The following is a 21958-nucleotide window of genomic DNA, read 5'->3' on the forward strand; positions in this document are numbered from 1 at the left end:
GTGAGCGCGTTTTCGCACCGTGCCGTGAGCTTTAGGTCGCAGCATATGAGCATTTAACAGTACACTAGCAACCATTGTTGCGTGGACGCTATCAGAACTGTTCAAAAATAATTTTGTTATATACACTTCGACACCTACAGCAACTGTGATGTGTTGTCGTGACAATTTAATCTTTTTTTGTCTTCTAAATTCTTGGACATTTCGATATTATTTATCAAGTTGCGTCACACTGTATGTTTATCGATCTTCTCAGCGTGCGATTTCCCTCTGCTTCTTTTTCATAATCCAGTGCGTTAATTCATAGCTCGAACATGTCCATGTGCCGTGCCTTCTTTTAACGTGCATCTTACCGCTCCCTTTCTGTTCCAGTGAACTTGCCAGTATCTAGCACCAACAAGTTCATAGACTAAACCGTCATGATATTAGCCGGCCAGCGGGCGTGGGCGAGCGTCTCAGTGGGCGTTTTCTGCTGCTCACCAAACATCGCAGTCCCGGCGCCGTAGCAGAAATATTCCTCGTGCCTGTGCTTGCTGCATACCCAAGTTGCAGCCAATGGCCATCTGCCGGTTCTAAGTTTTGCGAGCCAAGCTTCATGCAGCTTCTTGTCCTGCGGCTACGTGTGAATAAGGCTGACACCGGGCTCCGTTGCCTACGTCTGGCACTGCGGCACCGAGCAGTAGCCATGCCATGTTGCACGCCTCCAAAAGCAGCCACTACCTATTATAGTGCTTTCAAATGCTGTCAAGCAGATACCCCAAGGCGGGAGAACCTCACCACTTAATCAGAACCGCAGCGCAGGTGGGACTTTCATTTTCAGTTCACTTCGGCACTTCCGAAGCAGCCAACGCGGCCGCTGTGTTCACGTGATCCCTCATGCCACGTCACGCCGACGGTGGCGCCAGCTTTTCCAGTGGTGGAGCTCGCCCCCAATATACAGTTAAACCTCGATATAGCGAAGTCGGTGAAATCAGCAATTTTCTTCATTATATTAAAATTCCGTCATATTGAAATTTGACCTTTCATGCAAATAAGTACAATCGCCGATAGATTTTCCTTACATGAAAGGGGCCACAGAGTTTTCCGAATTATCATGCAATTGGAAAAGGCAAATTTCAATGAGAAAAAAAATTCATTTTGTTGAATTTGAAAGTCAGTGATGAAAGGTATGGTTTCATGCTGTGCTGATGATATCTCCACATGAGCAATACAAAGTGAAGCCAGCCATGCAAAGCCACGGACGCATTAGGAAAGGAGATTTGCAGCAAGCTGCCCCCTGGCCCTCTCTCCCCTCCCCCCAGGTGTGCGCTTGATTGCGTTACCTTGCATTCACTCTCTCCCCCTTTCCCCCCTTGTTCATGCAGGAAGACAGCACCCATAAAGCCACCATCTAAAACAGCGTGCAAGGGCTGACAGCCATGCAATGCTACAGCCCCGTTAGAAAAGCAGAAAACTGTCTATTAAGGATTTGGAAGCTTTGTTCTGTAGGGACACTGTCAACAGACACCCTGCTCAAGAGTCACAGCAAGAATAATATTCACTCTTAGTTATACACTTAAGTCAAATATCTAAGCCAGAACTGTATTAACAGGGTACCTGAATCACGAGAAGGAAATTTCCACATAATTAAAAATAAATATGCAGATCCCACATGCTATCAGAACTGGTTTAAGTGAAGCTTTCATTTGTGTTTGAGAAGAATGCTGTTCTCGTTCAGCAACAATGTGCCAGTACAGCACACACAACAAAGTTGGGTACATTTTCATTGAAAAACTCCTCGCTCAACATGAACTTGCAGTGCTCGAAAATGTGGATACCATGCATGATGAGAAAAAATGATGACAATGTAACAACGATGACGACAACGGCACAACAACAACACCATGACAACAACATCATGACAACGTAATGACGAGAACACCATGTCATGGCATATATGAAGCACGTGATGGCATCTGCAGGCAAGTGATGAAATGTAAAAAGAACTGTACAAAACCTAGCCCCTGCTTCACTCTCTCATTAGTAATTCTTGCAGTGCAGTCACAATGTTTTACTTTTGCAAGTGAGCTCAAGCAGCACATACCGGATGTCATAACCATACATGTCCAGGTTGGGCCTTCCTTGCAACACCCATGCAGCTAGCTCCCTGCCACATCCACCCCCACCGTTCATGCCGAGGCTGTTAAATCCACAACCATGGAAAAAGCCTCGAAGAGATGGCTCTTCACCAAGGAGAGGCTTGTGGTCTGCCGTAAAAGACTCTGCAAGGCAAGCACCACAGTTGTCAGCTGTGTCCTTCATAAATAACATGCAATTAGTGACATTAACGCAATATTGAGTGAAACTTCTGCGGCACATGAACACTTGGAGCATGTCATGCTCAGTTGCCCAGAGCACATGGCTGCGTGCCAGCGACTCCTGCCTACGTTCGGGAACTTGGGGCTTGTAACAGACTCAGCAACTGAGCCCTTTCCAGAGGGCACTGCGCAAACTCGCTAAAGGGTCAATGTAAGCCGGGCGACGTTCCTGGAGGAGAACGGGTCTGGTGCCGCACGTAACTGTACTGCGAGGTCGAGTGTCACAGTGCGCAGCACCGTGATGTAAACTGCACTTGTACAGGCATTCCTGTTTTACATGTATATTTTATGCATTGCACTTCTCCCCTTTCTCAGTTTTCTCTACGTCCATTATATATATTTTTCCCCTTTTCTCTTCACCTCCAACTTTCTCACCGCCACAGGATAGTTCAAGTGTCCACGGAGGAGTGAGGCAGTTATGATGACAGCAGCTCTTTATTTCCTACCTTCTTTTCTCCTTCTAATAAAAAAAAAAAACGATGAATCAATCTATGTTACTATGGAATAAAGGTAGCTTAGTTGGTGTGGTTGCCTTTGCTAAGAGACTGCAGCTAGTATTAAACAAACAGAAGTTGAAGTCTAGTGCTCTGTCCTGTCCACTTCTCTCCATTTCCCATTCCTTTAATGCTAGCTACAACCTATCAACTAAGGCTGTGCATGAACATGTTCCATGCAAAGCAGGACTCACTGTAAAACCATACAAAGAAGAAAAGAAAGGCTGTTTAGCTTTCATACAGTTACGTAATTGGTGTTTCCGTCCCTCCAAGCTCCTGATGAAACGTAATGTTATGGACTTAAAACAGTTTCTTTAATTTCAGGGGTACAATGTCGGCTGTGTTGAGAAGCCTCTTTGATCTAGTGATAGTGGTAAGCACCAGCAAAATGCTATTTTAATAGTGATTATTGGTGGTACTCATAATTTATTAATGCATTCCATATGATAAACAATATGGACTTGCCCAAATGGTTTGTGACACTCCCATCGAAGTCAAGGTGATCTGGCTTATCCATGCAATATATAGTGCCTATGTGCTATTGACATAAACTAAGCTTGTGAACTCATGTCTCCATCTGTGTCTTCAGATGATGCCACATAACCTCAAGAATACTGTTGGAAGGTGTTTTAATGGGCTCAAAATAGTTTTAGTATTGCCAAAACAAGGTTCTAAAATAATATTCATTCACTCTCATCACAATTCAATGAAAAATTCGGACAAACATGGAAAGTTTTTTTTCCTTATCTTTCTCTTAACTCGTAACAAAACTAACCCTACTCTTGCAATGCAGCAATGATGCCACCAATTTGTATCAAATTCTTTCATGATAAATGAACAAATGTGGTATGTTGCATGGCAATACAAAGGTAAGATGAAGACTGCCATTTTGACTTTTCAAAGTTTGAAATATCACTGTCACGTTATGCAAGTTCTAGAATAGTCCACTCATATATATTTAGAAAAACTCAATTGTCGAAGTGAGCACATCGTGCACATTATTATTATTATTTATTTTTGTAAATGCAAGAAGCATTATGGGCTCCTTGTAGCAGAAGATCTAGTGCTGGAGTCTTCCGATTCACTAGTGAGCAAAAGTTTCCATGTATATATACATATATGTATAAGACAGTGCAGCTTATCCACTCTTGACAACTCGGCCTTCGGCGCAGCACAAGATGGAAGTACACCGTGAGAGAAGGGTGAGAGAAGCAACCATGTCCAGCATTATTTTGGCCCCTTCTCGTTTGTCAGATGTTGTCAAAATGCCTTGTTTTCCTAGCCGAGTTCACGGCCAGCTGCATACGTGAGATTCCAGAACTGCGAGGTCAGAACCGTTTAGAAATCATTATATATTGTGTTACTCATCGTAAACACACCTTTTACAGATAATTCAAGGAAGTTTTTAGGCATGCAAGATCCTCTGGGCTGAAATTCTCCACCATAAGAGAGCCTCACAGCTTGCACGGTTACCTGACCCAGCTAACTTGTATGCTACCAGGAGTTGAAATCATCAAGTGTCTTTCTTTTTTTTTCTTTTTTTAAAATCTGAATTCACCACCTCCAGTAGTCAAACATCTCCAGGCTTGGAGTGGCACCTGACACCAGCTAAAACACCGAGAACCAGTGGGCCTATACTAATCCAATTAGGAAGGCCCACTAAGCTTCAACAAAGACACTCCCTCACCAGAACAGGAACTGGCCTCTCTGGTGCAGCATTTGGCCACTACCTTCCTCATGATTCCTACAATTAACTTATGGCCCTCAGTCCCCAGCAGCTGTGGAGCACCTGACCAAGGCGGCCGTGAGATCTGCAACACAGCAGAGGGTGCTAATTAAGAATCTCTGGACCCGGACAGGCCGCCAATGGAAACTGACCCTTGCAACCTTTACAACCGAACTCTTTCGACTGAGGCTCACTTAGCAGGACTCTTTGAGGAACTATGAGGCATTGTTTGGGATATCATTGGCCTTTGTGAGGTTAGAAAAACTGGTGAGGCTTATACAGTGCTGACTAACAGCCACATCCTCTGCTATCATAGAAGACTCCCAGATAGGAAGTTATAAAGGGTAGGATTCCTAATACATAAGGACATATCGGGCAACATAGACGAATTCTACAGCATTAGTGAGAGGGTAGCAGTAGTCATAATGAAACTTATTAAGAGGTATAGATTAAAGGTGGTACAAGCCTACGCTCAAACCTCCAGTCATGATCATGATGAAGTAGATCAATTTTATGAAGATGTTCAATTAGCGATGAGAAAAGTGCAAACACAGCATACTGTAGTAATGGGCGACTTCAATACAGAAGTGGGAAAAAAGCAGGCAGGTGAACAAGCAATTGGCATCTACAGCGTGGATTCTAGGAATGCTAGGGGAGAGATGCTGGTAGAATTCGCAGAAAGGAGTAAGCTTAGAATAATGAACACCTTTTTCAGCAAGCGTAGCAACAAAAAGTGGACCTGGAAAAGCCCTAATGGTGAAACAAGGAATGAAATCGATTTCATACTTTCTGCTGATCCCAGCATATATAGTGCAGGATGTAGAAGTGTCAGGAATGCTAAAGTGCAGTGATCGTAGGTTAGTGAGGTCTAGGATTCATCTCAATTTGAAGAGAGAAAGAGTAAAATTGGCCAACAAGAAACAGGCCAACAGAGGCGCAGTAAGGATAAAAGCGGACCAATTCAGGCTGGTACTTGCAAACAAATATGCAGCCTTAGGACAGAGAGATGAGGACATAAAGGTAATGAATGAAACCGTAACTAGGCTGGCTCCAGAAGCAGCAATTGAAGTGGGAGGCAATGCATCAAGGGAACCAGTAGGCAAGCTCTCCCAAGTAACAAAGGACCTAATAAAGAAACGACAAAGAATGACACAGTTCAACTCAAGAGATCAGATAGAATTCACGGAATTGTCAAAACTGACCAACAAGGACAAAATAAAGGATATCCTATATTATAACGTAAGAAAGACTCAGTAAGCAGTATCAAATGGACGCAGCATGAAATCAGTGAGAAGAAAACCTGGCATAGGACAAGCCAAGATTTACGCACTGAAAGATAAGCAGGGTAATATCAGCAATTTCGAAGATATAGTAAAAGCAGTGGAAGAACGTTTAACTAGGTCAATTATTCACAGGAGAGCCTGATCATGAGAAGGAAATTTACAGAAGAATAAAATTGAGTTGGAGTGCTTACGGCAGACATACTCAGATCTTTACTGGAAGCTTACCATTATCACTAAAAAGAAAAGTGTACAATCAGTGCAATTTACCGGTGTTAACATATGAGACAGAAACTTGAAGACTGACAAAGAAGCTCGAAAACAAGTTAAGGACAGCTCAAAGAGCAATGGAACGAAGAATGATAGGCGTAACGTTAAGAGACAGGAAGAGAATGATGTGGATCAGAGAGCAAACGGGCATGGCCGATATTCTAATTGACATTAAGAGAAACAAATTGAACCAGGCAGGTCATGTAATGCGTAGGTTAGATAACAGGTGGACCATTAGGGTTACAGAATGGGTGCCAAGAGAAGGGGAACGCAGTTAAGGATGGCAAAAGACTCGACTCGACGATGTGGGGTGATGAAATTGGGAAATTCGCAGGCACACAATGGAATCAGCGCAGCACAGGGGTAGTTGGAGATCGGAGGGAGAGGCCTTCGTTCTGCAGTGGACTTTTAAAGTAGGTTGAGGATGATGATGATGAATTGTGGTACTGCAGGCTTACATGAAGCCTACAGACAATAAACCAGAAAAAACTGTAAAGATAAACAAGCCAAGCTTCAAAATGATTCTCACCCAACAAGTTCAATGAAGTACTATAATCATGTCCTTCAGTCAAATTTTTTGCCTGCACATAAAGTAGAGCTGACAGTTAAAAAAAAAAATTCCTCTGAGGGTTGAGAATAGAAAGAAACTAAAACAGCTCTCATGCCATGTTTTATCCTCTGTTCTCTTGTTTTTTTCATGCTACATACACATAAGAAAATTATGAAGCCTTATTACCAGTTGCCTCGTTAACCAAAGCATTAAAGAACCAGTTACATTTTTAGAAAGTTACAGTGGGTATGAAGCAAAATGTTTATGTGGCACACCTGGCTTTCATGTGTATTCCTCACCTGCTAATTCAATTCTTTGCTCACTATATTCAAAAGCCCTAGTAGATTGGCATACATTTATGCACATGATAAAAGCATGCTACTTTAACCAAGAAATGTCAAAAACCGTTTGAACAAAAAAGAATTGGTGGCAGTTAGCATAAAGCGTATCAGCTTCACCAAACACAGAACCAGTCAAGGTTTCAATTTGTCGTGTGGTGCACAGTATTGTGCTAAGATTATCAGAAGGAAATGTGGCATTAATGACAGCATAGGAATGAGTGGTAGTACATGGATTTCTTTAGCCTAAATGAACCAGAGTTCCTAGACTGCAAAATAAAAGAAATATGGGTGGGGGCGGAAGGAAGAAAGAAATGCTATGCACAGAGTGATTTATGGCAGCCAATGTTCGCAGACAGCTGCAGTGTACAAGCTAGTAACAACAGTGTAGTTTAGTTTTCAAGCTTAGTGTTTTGCACGTGTGCACACACACACACAAACTATATATATATATATATATATATATATATATATATATATATATATATATATATATATATATATATATATATATATATATACATATATATATATATATATATATATGGTAACTGGGTTTTCAATGGGCCAAACATATTTAGGAAGATCAGGGCCACAACTTCGTGGTTATCTTTGGTTTATTTACCCAACAGTTTTGGTCGCTGGACCAACCTTTTTCAAGGGATACAGTAAATTCCCACAAAAGTCTTTATATAGTTAGGTAGAGAAAGAAAAACATGCAAAAAAGATGAAAAGACAGAAAAAAAGAGAGAAGGTGAAAAAGAAAGAAAGTAAAAGTAAAAAAGAGTAAAAGGCCCTAGGCTCTCTCCCTCATGCCTTTACTTCCTTTTTCTTCTCTCTCTCTTTCTGTCCTTTTGTTCTTTTTGCATGTTTTTCTTTCTCTACCTAAATATATAGAGAGACTGTTGTGACAATTTATTGTATCCCTTGAAAAAGATTGGTCCACCGACCTGACTGTTGGGTAAATAAACCAAAAATAACTGCGAAGTTGTGCTTCTCATCCACACACACACATCCACACACACATACATCCACACACGCACGCACGTACGCACACACGCGCCCACCCACCCACACACTCACCCACACACTCACCCACACACACACGCACGCGCACGTGCACACGCACACACACACACGCACACACACATACACACACACACACATAATGCAACAATGAAAAATCCTTAGTTTGGTAACTGTCAGGTTCATTTCTATTCTTATGTGAGAGCCCTGTGTGTATTCCTGCTTTACCCTGATGTGACTTTACTACAAGTCATACATACATTCACACATCATTTTGGTGATTTAACCAGATAACCTGCCATTCAGTGTCGATGCGTATGCTCTATTGGATTCGGGGGTGTCATGGTCTCGGAGTCTGGCATCACATTCAGAGTCACGCTCTAGCCTACGCCGATGGTGCATCTCGAAACGGGTAGCTGGCCTACACTACCGGGGCATCACATGGAAGCTTAGTGGGCCCATGCCGTCATCCAAACCTTCTGACGAGGGTTGCTTATTTAGCTATGGGTATGAGGGCATCATGAGGGCATATGAGGGCATATGAGGGCATATGAGGGTATCTCGTGGGCATCATTAAGGAGTGCGCAATAGAAGTCGGTGGTAACGCCGTTAGACAGGAAACCAGTAAGCTATCGCAGGAGACGAAAGATCTGATCAAGAAACGCCAATGTATGAAAGCCTCTAACCCTACAGCTAGAATAGAACTGGCAGAACTTTCGAAGTTAATCAACAAGCGTAAGACAGCGGACATCAGGAACTATAATATGGATAGAATTGAACAGGCTCTCAGGAACGGAGGAAGCCTAAAAACAGTGAAGAAGAAACTAGGAATAGGCAAGAATCAGATGTGTGCGTTAAGAGACAAAGCCGGCAATATCGTTACTAATATGGATGAGATAGTTCAAGTGGCTGAGGAGTTCTATAGAGATTTATACAGTACCAGTGGCACCCACGACGATAGTGGAAGAGAGAATAGCCTAGAGGAATTCGAAATCCCACAGGTAACGCCAGAAGAAGTAAAGAAACCCTTAGGAGCTATGCAAAGGGGGAAGGCAGCTGGGGAGGATCAGGTAACAGCAGATTTGTTGAAGTATGGTGGTCAGATTGTTCTAGAGAAACTGGCCACCCTGTATATGCAATGCCTCATAACCTCGAGCGTACCGGAATCTTGGAAGAACGCTAACATAATCCTAATCCATAAGAAAGGGGACGCCAAAGACTTGAAAAATTATAGACCGATCAGCTTACTGTCCATTGCCTACAAAGTATTTACTAAGGTAATCGCAAATAGAATCAGGAACACCTTAGACTTCTGTCAACCAAAGGACCAGGCAGGATTCCGTAAAGGCTACTCAACAATAGACCATATTCACACTATCAATCAAGTGATAGAGAAATGTGCAGAATATAACCAACCCTTATATATAGCTTTCATTGATTACGAGAAAGCGTTTGATTCAGTCGAAACCTCAGCAGTCATGGAGGCATTATGGAATCAGGGTGTAGATGAGCCATATGTAAAGATACTGGAAGATATCTATAGCGGCTCCACAGCCACCGTAGTCCTCCACAAAGAAAGCAACAAAATCCCTATAAAGAAAGGCGTCAGACAGGGAGATACGATATCTCCAATGCTATTCACAGCATGTTTACAGGAGGTATTCAGAGGCCTGGAGTGGGAAGAATTGGGGATAAAAGTTGATGGAGAATACCTTAGCAACTTGCGATTCGCTGATGATATTGCCTTGCTTAGTAACTCAGGAGACCAATTGCAATGCATGCTCACTGACTTGGAGAGGCAAAGCAGAAGGGTGGGTCTAAAAATTTATCTGCGTTAAACTAATGTTTAACACTCTCGGAAGTGAACAGCAGTTTACGATAGGTAGCGAGGCACTGGAAGTGGTAAAGGAGAACATCTACTTAGGACAGGTAGTGACCGCGGATCCGGATCATGACACTGAAATAATCAGAAGAATAAGAATGGGCTGGGGTGCGTTTGGCAGGCATTCTCAAATCATGAACAGCAGGTTGCCACTATCCCTCAAAAGGAAAGTGTATAACAGCTGTGTGTTACCAGTACTCACATATGGGCAGAAACCTGGAGGCTTACGAACAGGGTTCTGCTGAAATTGAGGACGACGCAACGAGCTATGGAAAGAAGAATGATGGGTGTAACGTTAAGGGATAAGAAAAGAGCAGATTGGGTGAGGCAACAAACGCGGGTAAACGACATCTTAGTTGAAATCAAGAAAAAGAAATGGGCATGGGCCGGACATGTAATGAGGAGGGAAGATAACCGATGGTCACTAAGGGTTACGGACTGGATTCCAAGGGAAGGGATGCGTAGCAGGGGGCGGCAGAAAGTTAGGTGGGCGGATGACATTAAGACGTTTGCAGGGACAACATGGCCACAATTAGTACATGACCGGGGTAGTTGGAGAAGTATGGGAGAGGCCTTTGCCCTGCAGTGGGCGTAACTAGGCTGATGATGATGATGATGATGATGATGATGATGATGATGATGATGATGATGATGATGTCAAGAGCTTGGAGGAACGGAACAGGGGGGTTCATTTACATAGGAAATGCAAACTTATTTACAGAGAAAGGTCATACTCATACTGACAGGAGCACAGTACATTGTAGCACGCAGAAGCTACATGTCAGAGCTATTACATTGTTCTGCGAGAGCACCCTCCACACACTAAGGATGTCTTTCAAAAGCACTCCGTCTTCCTTAAACCACTTGCTAGGGAAACGGGTAATGCCCCAATCAACCAGTTCGATGGTTCGTATTGGCGCAGCACACTGCCTCCGAAGAGGAGAAGGATGACACAAAGCACATGCATCGCCCCCAAGCTGATGAACGGGGAAGCAAGCATACCACACCCAGTGTTTCACTGACGAGGGAGGAGAGGTCAATGGCCCAAGCTCACCAGAAGGTAAAGCCACTCTAGGTGCTGTCGTCTTTCACTGAAGTTCTGCAAAACCCTCCGCCCTATCATTCCTACAGCAAAGCCTAGCAATTTGCCGTCACTGAAAGACCCACCTTTTGTCAGGAATGCTGAATCTTTCAGCATTTCAGTGTCCTCATTGACTCGGTGTAATGCTGTTTGATGTCAGTATCACAATGACCCCAGCCTCCCCTCTTCGACAAATCCGCCAAATGTAACAGCTCCAAGGCATTGCAGCTAGAGGTCTGCCTTTCCAGCACCATGTTGCATTTCAGTGGTGCCAGTAAGGACAGCAGGACCAAACCCATAAAGGTGGCATTGCCCTGCCCCAAATTGGAACCTCTAGTCCCTTTAGGCTACCTTTTTTTTCGCCTGACTTTGAATGTTTAGGTGGTGTTTGATGCAAATTTCTTGCCAAATATTTTTTCTACACAAATGATCAGACTTACATAGTTTCTAGGTGTCACTGTTTGACAGTTCACAGAACATTACAGACAAAAATAATATGTTTAGAAGCTCAAAAACAATTACCCATTGTGACAGTTGCTAACCAAGTAGTATGTATATCATCTAAATTTAGGGACACACGCATCCTCAAGTGTCACGGTTTGTTACGCGGTTAAAATAGCGTGATACAGTGCCTAAGTTGTGAACTTCAAACACTCAACTGTAATAAAAGGATGCTGCAAGGTCAGTACACAACACAACCAAACCTTAGAAGGAATAATAAGGAAGCCACAACTTGTTGCCTCAAGGAAGGCATGCCATATTACATAAAAATTAATGCAATTACCCGCTCTACCCACACTGATTTACTGACTGCAACGCCATGTTTCTCTCGTAATTGTAGTTTGAAATTATATGACATGGTAATCACGTGTGCTGAAGAAAAAACCCTTAAGGCACCAATGCCACAGCCACTTGCACACTTATACACTTGATGGTTTGTCTTCTCTTCTTTTACCCTAAAATTCTTGCACAGATGTTTAGCTTCTTGCCTCCGTCCGCACCGCGTAGCTATTATTTTAGTTTACAGCTTCTAGCAGGTTAATTGTTTATTTCTTTTTCAATAAATGCTACATGAAAAGACTTCCATTTTCATGACTGCCATAAATGAACAGAAAACAAGACATCCACTAATCGTGTACATTAGGTTTATTTTTTTTTGTCAAGAAAGAGCAGGCAAATAAAAATATGTATCTTGAAAGGTCATTTGTACAGCTCCATTTCTTAAATTAAGCTACCATCAAGAGTTCATTCAAGTGAATAAAGGTGAAGTTGGACAAAGATTTTAAAATCACTCATAGATCGCGTTTTTAAATATATTGAACAACTTTGGTATGTACTACCAAAAGTACAATAACAAAAGTTAATTGTATGACAAATACTGTATATATTGTAATGATGAAGAGTGGCAATGGAGCTCGGCCTCTGGCGTGGGGAGGGCAAGAAAGAGGAAGAAGGGCAGAATAGAACAGCCAACCCAGTGATAAGGTGTTGTTTCTGTTCTCTTATTTACAGTGACGCAGTCACGAGAAACAGAAATATCAGAAGACCTCAATCCGCTTACGTCCATGGCCCTTCGAAGCGGACGAGTACTTCCGAACTCACAGCCACCATTGTCTGCGGACGGCGTCCAAGCCTCCACGGCTGGTCCTGGGGAGGTCTTCAACGCCGAAATTGCCCAGACCTTGTCCATGCTGACACAGCGGCTCAACACCATGGCAAGGTGCTCTACTTCCGGCATTAGGTGCGCCACACTTACATCACTCTCTGAGATTTAAATTCTTCAGTTTCACGGCTTTTAAGGCCAGCCCTACCACCCGGGTCTACACCGTCGACTCTGTTGCCCTGAAACACTCTTGGCCAGAGTTCGTCAAGAAATCCATCGTGGAAGGGCATCTCCGAGGAGGGGCTCACGCCTAGCATTGCCTCCAAGGAAGCAAATATGCCTCGTGGGCAACTTGAAGCGTGGCACTGAAGTCCGCATTTGCAGCACTTCCGAGTGCTTATGACGCTCAGTTCATGGAGATGCGGTTGCACCGACAAGCCGGAAGTGAAGACATCACAACGTACATCTTCAACAAAATACGCCTCTTGCAAGCTTAAGACATAGCCTGGACCTCTCTGGCAGCCAGACAGTATGTAGTCGACAGAATACATGACTCGATGCACGCAGACATCCTGTCGCTGCAGACAGCTCAGGATGACATCAAGGCTTTCGTGAGACAGGCGGCGAAGTTGCAGGACACTCCTAGTTGGTGCTGTGGCTGCAGGTTGTCCACAGGAGCCCGCTACATTGCGACACGGATGCTTTTCGTGTGGGCACTTCAAACATGATTATAAGAACTGCCCACAAGTGCAACATGAAACCATCCAATACCAAATATGGCCGCTTCCAACAGTCCAGGTCCACGTCAACGGCATCGGGCAGCTTACGGCTCTTGTGGATACTGGAGCCCAGCGTACGGCGCTGCTTCGATGCCATGCCCCAGTCAGGACCAAGGCACCCCTGCGGAGCCTCGGTGGTAAAGTATTGCTTGTCGATGTGCTGGACCTGCAGCTCCAAACCTAAGCCAGGAACAACTTTTTTCCTGCAGTTCCCGTCTTCGAGGACCTGCCCACTGACATGATTCTATAAAGGAGCTGACTACCTCCTCTCTGGTGAAGTTCAGCTCACCGCAGACAGCAGCAGCATCAACCTCCACTCCGTGGCTCTGAGTACACCCTTGCTCAAGGTTCCCAAGGTGAGCTGACAACACTGTATACACTCTCAGCCATACTCAAAAGGCACGGATCGCTTTTTGCTGATACTACTGCACAGTTTCCAGGGGCTAGCTTGCTTGAACACCAAATACCAACTGACAATCATCCACCAGTATCAGTGCCGTCGCGACAATATGCTGAAGGAGAGAGGGCTGTAATTGCCGAACAAGTACAAGAAATGCTAGCCGCTAACATCATCAGGTCGTCTTCCAGCCCGTGGTGTGTGGCTGCACCTGTAGTTTTAGTCCGTAAAAAGGATGGCAATCTACGATTTTGTGTGGACTACCGCGAGCTAAATAAACACACCATACCCAACTCGTACCTGCTGCCACGTATTGACGATGCTATTAACACTGTACGAAATGCAAGATTCTTTTCGTCTCTAGATTTGAAAGCAGGGTATTGGTAGATCAATGTGGCTGGAGAGGATAAGTACAAGATGGCTTTCAGTACACTTTCTGGCTTGTACGAGTTTAACTGAATGCCTTTCGGACTGCAAACAGCCCCAAGTACATTCCAGCATGCCATGAACATAGTGCTGGGTTAGCTGATAGACCATGCCTGCATTGTGTAACTCGACAACATCCTGGTTATTGGTGCAATGGAAGAGGAATATCTGAAAAATCTCGACAAAATACTGAAAAGGTTACATGACGCCTCAACCACAAAAAATGCCAGTTTGGAATGACTACAATAGCTCATCTCAGTTATAAGATACCTCAGGAGGGTGTACAGCTCTTTCCTGAACAAATAGAGGCTGTAATCAACTATCCCGTACCGATCTGTATTAAACAGCTGCAGATATTTCTCGGAATTGCATCGTATTTGAGCAAATTTGTCCCCAACTTTGCGTCAAATACTGTTCCACTCATGGACCTGCTTCATAAAGGTGCTCGATTCCAATGGGGATCATCACAGGACACAGCCTTTCCAACCCTCAAACACCAGCTGATGCATAGTCCTGTTCTGTGCCACTTTAAGGAAGATTTGACTATAGAAGTGCACACCGATGCTAGTCAGGATGGCGTAGGGGCAGTCTTGATTCAGTGTGACCAAGACAGCCGTGAGAACGTTGTTGCCTATGACAGCCATAAACTCTCGGACGCGGAGCTCCATTAACGCTCTAACGAACTGAAGTACCTGGCTGTCATTTGGAACATAGACGAGAAATTCTGTCACTACTTGTTCAGCCAACAATTCACGGTTGTAACGGATAATTCTGCTATTGCATGGATGTTTCAAAAGCAATACCTCAAACACAAGTTTGCAGGATGGATCATTTAGCTACAAGACTACACTTACGACATTCGTCGTCGTGCTGGATCAGAAAATCAGGTTGCGGACGCTCGATCGCAAAACCAACCTAGGAAGGCTCCCCACAGAACCGAGAAGGCTGGATCACATTCTCCCAGCAAGACATTTCGAATTCCCAACGCATCGACAAAGATTTGGTGTCTCTTATGAATTCCCTTACAGACACAGGGCATAATGTCAAATTTGTTTTACGTGGCAGTATGTTGCATCGTCGCCACTGGGCCAATAAGCAAGACAAACGCTACCTTCTGGTCATTCCTAGCTCCTTGTGCTCAAGTATTTTGCGTGCCATTCATGACACACCCGAAGGAGGCCAAGTTGGCCATCGAGCTACTTTGCGAAAGGCATAAGAGACATTTTTGGTGGCCAAGAACGGATAAGAATGTGCATTCGTATGTCACTAGCTGTGAGCTGTGCCAACAACACAAACGGTGTCCCGGCTGTCATTCTGAATTCCTTACACCCATTATGCCTCCTGGGACAATTTTCCACAGTGTAGGAATATGTCACATTGGGCCTTTACAAACAACGGCAGCAGGTAACCAATATATTACAGTCGCTGAGGACTACTTGTTCAAGCTCATAGAGGTCGCTGCCCTGCCTTCACTTACCGCCAGCTATGTTACAAGATTCCTACGGGATCGCTTTGAATGGAGACATGGACTCCCTAAGAAGCTCACTTCCAACAGCTCAACCACTTTCCGCAGCCACAAGCTCCTACCATCCACAAGCAAACGTTCTGACAGAGAGGTCAAACCAGACCATCCAAGCTCAACTAGCACCGTATCATAAAAACAACAAGCCAGGTGAAGCCGACTGGGATGAGCATCTTCAAAACGGCTGCATACGCAATTAACACAACGTTGCAGAGCTCTACAGGAACATCCCCATACGAGATTGTGTACGGCCAACTACCAAAAGTAGGCGCTACATCCGGCTTGGACATGCCTTTAAAACTTGGACGCTCCATTGCATGACAGATGCTTTTCCGCAATGTCGGAACAGAGACATCGAGGAGGATTGTATGTGCCCAACAAGTGCCAAAACAGTACTTTACGACCACCACCGCCGTCTGGCACTGCAATACAATATTGGCAACAAGGTGTGGTTGTCACGAAGTACACCGTCCTCTTCAAAGAAATTGTGCACAAAGTATGAGGGACCCTTTATTATTACCGAACGCCTGGGCGAGAACACTTGGCGTGTACTGTCTTCAGCTTCTGACTAGGGCACAGACAAAAGAAAACTGAATGACTTTGCCATGCATGTGTTGCGTAATAAGAACCGAGTCCATCGGCAAATAATCTAAAGTGGCGCCAAGTGTTTATCTTCCAGGGGTACACCAGTTGCAGCATGGCCGAGTGTAATGACGAAGAGCGGCAACGGAGCTCAGGTGCTGGCACTGGGAGTGCGAGAAAGATGAAGAAGGACAGAACATAACAGCTGGCCCAATGAATGGTCGTTGTTTCTGTTTTCTTATTTACAATATTTACAATTTAAATAAAAGCAAAATAAGGTTATAACACCACAAGGGAAAGCGAGAAGTAGCACCCTTCTATTTGCTTTGTTATGCTAAGTCTCCAAGTGCTACTTCTTTGTTTCTTTCAAGTAATTATTAACAAAATAGGTCAACAGCATGTTGTTCTGAGCCACATGTACAATCAAAAACGCCCTTACCAGGTCCGCAAACAGTCGATTTGATGCCTGTATGCTCCAGCACTGGAACTCTGTGTATACCACTTTCTATGTGAGTCCCAAATACATCCCAGTCGAGATCAAAAAGTCCAAAGGCAAAGTCTTGGGGCAACTGAAAAAAAGAAGGAAGCATAACAAAATGAATGAAAGTGTGATGGTTGGTGGCGCAAGGGCCAGACATGGCCAAAGAGTGCCATGCCAGTGTTAATGAGTTCGCAGTGGAGTGATGAGTTCTGTGAAGTTGATGTGACGTGGCTGTAAAAGGACCTAAATTGTTGTTGTAAAATGCATAAAATCTATGTGTAATAAGATTATGGCAATGACTAATGACATGTACTATGAGCATTAAAATGCATTGTGAAAGAATGATGCAAAATATGTCAGATGCTAAAATTGGCCAAAGCACTAGTGCCTCGCCAGGGCCCTTGAAACACAAGGGCCTAGAGGCATGTGCTATACAAAACAACTATCATAGCGGCATCCTCTGGAAAGAGGATGCGCTATGAATTTAATGGGCTTATAACATGTAGGACAACATCATTCAAGAAACCAAGCACTGCTTTGGTCTTAAAAAGTGGTTCTTTGCCAAGAAACATAGCCGGATGAAGAGGGACACCATAGCGGTATGCAAGAGGAAAATGTTTTTTCCTGTCTATTTTGGCATCCCCACACTCCAGGAAGACGTAGAGGACAGTCAGCCTGTCACCACATCTACCACAGGTTGGAGGCTCGTTATTAGTCATGAGAAAGTTATGAGTGCCAAATGTGTGTCCTATTCTGAGTCTAAAAACTTAGACTCAGTTTCTCAGTTTCCCAGAAACTCAAGTTTCTCTCAGGTGGGTCAGTCTGGGTGTGCTGTCTACATGAAACAGAGCCCAAAGGGGTGTGTTGCCTCTGCCGGGGCGCCTTAATGGTCCGAACACCCGGCTCAACCCCCAGGATACCCCTTTCACCAGACACGGCTAAGCCGCGCACGGCTACATGCGGGAGAGTCCAACCCTCATGTGCTCGGGTATGTAGTGTCGCAACACACCAAACGCCTGCTGACGCAAACCCCCCTGCGGGGGGATAACAAAATGACAACGTACACAAAAGGCACCATATATTGAACATGTTCAGAATTACTTGCCAGACTTTATAGAATCAACATTCAAATGCTGAACAGCTGCCAAAAAGTTAGTAACCAGTGCATCAAACCAGAAACTTTTTAGCTGCATTTTTGTTAAGGTTTAGAAAAAAAAACAGTTCCACTCTAGTTTGGCTTTACAGTGAAAAAATTAAGTTTATAGTGGTTCACAAGACGGTTCATGTTCACATAACATTGTGATGGGTGCAAAGTAAGACATTTATTTTGATGCAGACCTATGGATAACAGAAAATATTCAAAAACGATATCAAAATGCAGAAAAGAAATGTAATCATGTCATCTCACTCACGAAGACACAGCAGAGAGCAATTTCACGGTCTTACAGGCAGTAGGCAGAAGAATTTTGCATTGGCTGACCCAGTGGTTACTAACAGCACAGACCCGCCTTTCCTAGCGGCCAATGTCAGCCGTCAGGGCTACACATTATAACCTTAGCACTATAATTTAATCGTTATAACAGGGTAATAATTGTTATAATGAAGTAAGTGCAGCTCTCCCTTAAACTGTATTACAGTGAGGTTTTACTGTATTCCCATGCTGACTGAACTGCCACACTGGCAGCTTCCACAGACACTATACTCTGTTCCATACATGGCAGCCAACGCTGTGGAAGCTACGCAAGAAATTCTGTCAAGAAAGGTTATCACTCCACGCGTTCCGACCATGCTTTGCTGCGCACCAACAGCGTTCGCTCGCTGAGGCTTCTCGTGACAGGTTGCAAATGAAAAACCCGAAAAGAACAACAATAATAAAAATAATCTAAAGCAATGCATTAGCAGCCATATACCACAGTGTGTCTGTTTCTAAGGATTAAAGCCCATTTCATTCAATACTGAGCCTATATAAAAACAGTTTATTTATTATTTATTTATACACTACTACAGGCTCATGGTCCAAGCAGGGTGGTCAATACAAATACAAAATAAATACAAAAGAAACAGCAACAATAATACAGGTTTGGAAAGGTTACTTCACAGTTTGATCACTTGCTTTGATAAGGCAGTTCCATTCACTAATGGTTCTCGTGAAATAAGAAAACTTAAATAGGTCTGTGTGAGCAAAATATGGGGTTAGGGCGTTTTCATTGTGGTGTCGGGTGGGCCTGCGAGTAAAGGGTGACAAATATGTTGATGCATCTAGCGCTAGTTTGTTTTCCAAGAATTTGGAAAGAAATTCTGATCTAAAAAATTTTTGCCTTCGTGCCTGTAATAGGGGAATGCCATTTACTTGTATTAAATCAGAAGGTGAGTCCAATGCTGAAAATTTATTAAAAGTAAACCTTACAACCTTTCTCTAAATATGTTCAAGGCAATCAATGTTGCGCTTAGTATGAGGATCCCATATAATGCACGCATATTCCAGTCTTGGCCGCATAAGAGCAGTATAGCAGAGCAGCTTAACATCAGTGGGAGCCTGTTTTTGGATCGCTGAACATTATCCGCACTTTTGTTGAGTGCCATGGTGGAAATTCTCAAATGCTGCACGTAGTTGGCTAACTAGAAAACATGACCCTTGGAGCCTCGAACTATAGGACGCGGCAAATCAGCATATCTGATTACTTTAAGTAATCCAAAGATCGCCAAATAAAGGTAGCGCATTCCTGCAGCGAAATTTTTGCCTGGGTTGCATATTTTTGTGTGTTTGGTTAATTCCAAAACCCACTTGATTCGAAGATTTTTTGTGGTCCTGATGACTTCGAATTAATGAGGTTTTACTGTACTTGTAACAGGTCATGCATGAGCATAATGTCAAAAACTATGTTAACATGTTTTGAGGTCTTAATGCCAGCATCAAGACGCTCCCAGTCTACTCCAGGTAAGTTCAAGTCACCAATTAGTAAGCCCTTCTTATTTTCAAATTTAGCCAAGTAATTTTTCAGTGTGCTAAGGTATTCTGGGGTGACATCTGGTGGCCTGTACAGCCAAATACAATTAGACTGTGACCCCAGAAAGTCACCTTAACACATATGCACTCTATTTTGTCAACATCTTCCATTAAAACAGCTTCAATACAGCTTTTAACTAAGGCTTCTACACCTCCTCCCTTAGTGCGCCTGTCTTTACGAAAGACAGTGTAGGATGGGGGGAAGACATCATCATCGGGCAGTTGATCATGCAACTAAGTCTCAGTAACAATAGCGATGTGTGGATCATGTTGGAGCAAAAGTATTTCGAAAGCTTTAGTTTTATTCACAATGCTTCGGGTATTAATATTTAGTAGCCTTAATTGCTTGTTACAAGGCGCTAGGGCAGGTCATGTGTGCAGCTTGGTCGAATGACGCTCTCCTGCCTTTACTCGCCTATTTTGCGATTCATCCCAATAAAATGTTTCTTTATCAACTATAAGCCTGTCATGTACTAAGATTACTTTTCTTCGTTGCTGCCTTTCATCCTTAGCGCTATCCCACAGCAGCTTCCATTTCTTTAGCGTCAACTGTGAATAGTCATTTTGAATAGACACTTTTGATCCGTTAAGCTTTCTAGCATTTTGTAATATTACTTTCTTTTCATTGAAATTTTGAATGCGTATGATGATGGGCCTTTTACTGGACTGTTTCCCTAGTCGGTGAATGCGTCCGATGGAATCGCATTTCACACCAAGCGTTTCTGTAAATAATCCTTTCACTTTTTCCTTCAGGGTTGCATCAGTTTCATCAGAGCATTCGGGAACCCTGTGAATAATCAAATTTGACTGTCTGCTGCGGTCTTCGAGGTCAACAAGTTTTTTGGTCTGAAAGTTCACAATGCGTTCTAGTGAATGCAACGTATATTCTACTTTGTCGTTGTGAACAGGAGCACGTTGTTCTTGGGAATCCTTTTGCGCTGCGATGAAGTCATGCACCATATTTTTCAATTCAGTAAACTGCTTCTTAACCCGCCGTGGTTGCTCAGTGGCTATGGTGTTAGGCTGTTGAGCACAAGGTCGCGGTATCGAATCCCGGCCACGGCGGCCGCATTTCAATGGGGGTGAAATGCGAAAACACCTGTGTACTTAGATTTAGGTGCACGTTAAAGAACCCCAGGTGGTCAAAATTTCCGGAGTCCTCCACTACAGCCTGCCTCATTATAAGAAAGTGGTTTTGGCACATAAAACTCCGTAATTCAAACTGCTTCTTGAGTTCAAGAACCTCATCATGAAGCTTGGCTTGGCCCTTTAGCATTTCTTCATAGAGTTCTTTCTGCGTGAAGCCAGGGTTAGTTTCCACATTACCACATAAAATCAAACAACAAGCAAGAAAACATTCATATGCTATATTCCGACAATGCTGAGGTGGACCCGGCATGGCGTTGCGTACAATTGCAGCCAAAAAACATTGAACTACATCCAAGTGCGAACGAAGCCACTGCAATAAGTCTCTCTAGCCTCCACAGCATTGACTGCTATGTATGGAACGGATTATAGTGCCCGAGTAATTTTTGCAGAAAACTCTGCAAGGATGGGGTTGAGCAAGCACGTGATGGCACTATAGATGTTACTGTGAGAGGGGTTTGAGCTGCAAATTTACCAAATTGACTATAAGTATTTGAGAATCTAATACAAGTACGTACGTATTTGACAAAAGCAATATTTGAATACCAAATTGAATATACAATATTTTCTAGTTTCTAAACAAAGCGAAATTTGGACTCTGTGTGGAGTCTGCTTGGAAAAAAATGAATCTATTTTGCATTATTTTACATGTGCATGCAATACCATTCAGAACTGGATGCCCGGTCGACTGAGGGGCTTGTAGATGAGAAGCAACTGCTTTTTGTTTTCTATGCACCATGATGATTGACCGTATTGAAACAAGGAAACAGTACATCACCAGATGCACTTATGCACTTATAGTGTTGTGCTCGTTTGATGGAGAGAAGTGTGATTCAACAGACCCACAGATAGTTTTGAAGGGATGCGAACATGGTGAGACATAAAATGCTTTGCCTAAATTGAGACTGTGAATCCTCATATAGGCTGCTTAAAAGAGAGGCATTCTTACAGAATGACTAGAAATTGCCGAGCAAAAGTTATCTGTCTTATGCGTTTGCTAAGAAACTTCTGTCT

At 43.4% G+C, this 21958-nt stretch overlaps 1 protein-coding gene across 2 annotated transcripts in view; it reads right to left on the bottom strand.

Annotated features, from left to right (window-relative positions):
• Sardh (Sarcosine dehydrogenase) overlaps positions 1 to 21958 on the bottom strand; it is a 187903-nt gene that overhangs the window by 135097 nt on the left and 30848 nt on the right. For both annotated transcript variants that reach the window (XM_075687072.1, XM_075687073.1), the window contains exons 8-9: positions 16750 to 16879; positions 2081 to 2258 (exon numbers count right to left, since the gene is read on the bottom strand). In XM_075687072.1, the coding sequence (XP_075543187.1) occupies positions 2081 to 2258; positions 16750 to 16879 (308 nt within the window). The remainder of the gene's footprint in view (positions 1 to 2080; positions 2259 to 16749; positions 16880 to 21958) is intronic.

This window comes from Dermacentor variabilis, chromosome 1 (assembly GCF_050947875.1).
Source record: "Dermacentor variabilis isolate Ectoservices chromosome 1, ASM5094787v1, whole genome shotgun sequence".
Taxonomy (NCBI): Eukaryota; Metazoa; Arthropoda; class Arachnida; order Ixodida; family Ixodidae; genus Dermacentor; species Dermacentor variabilis.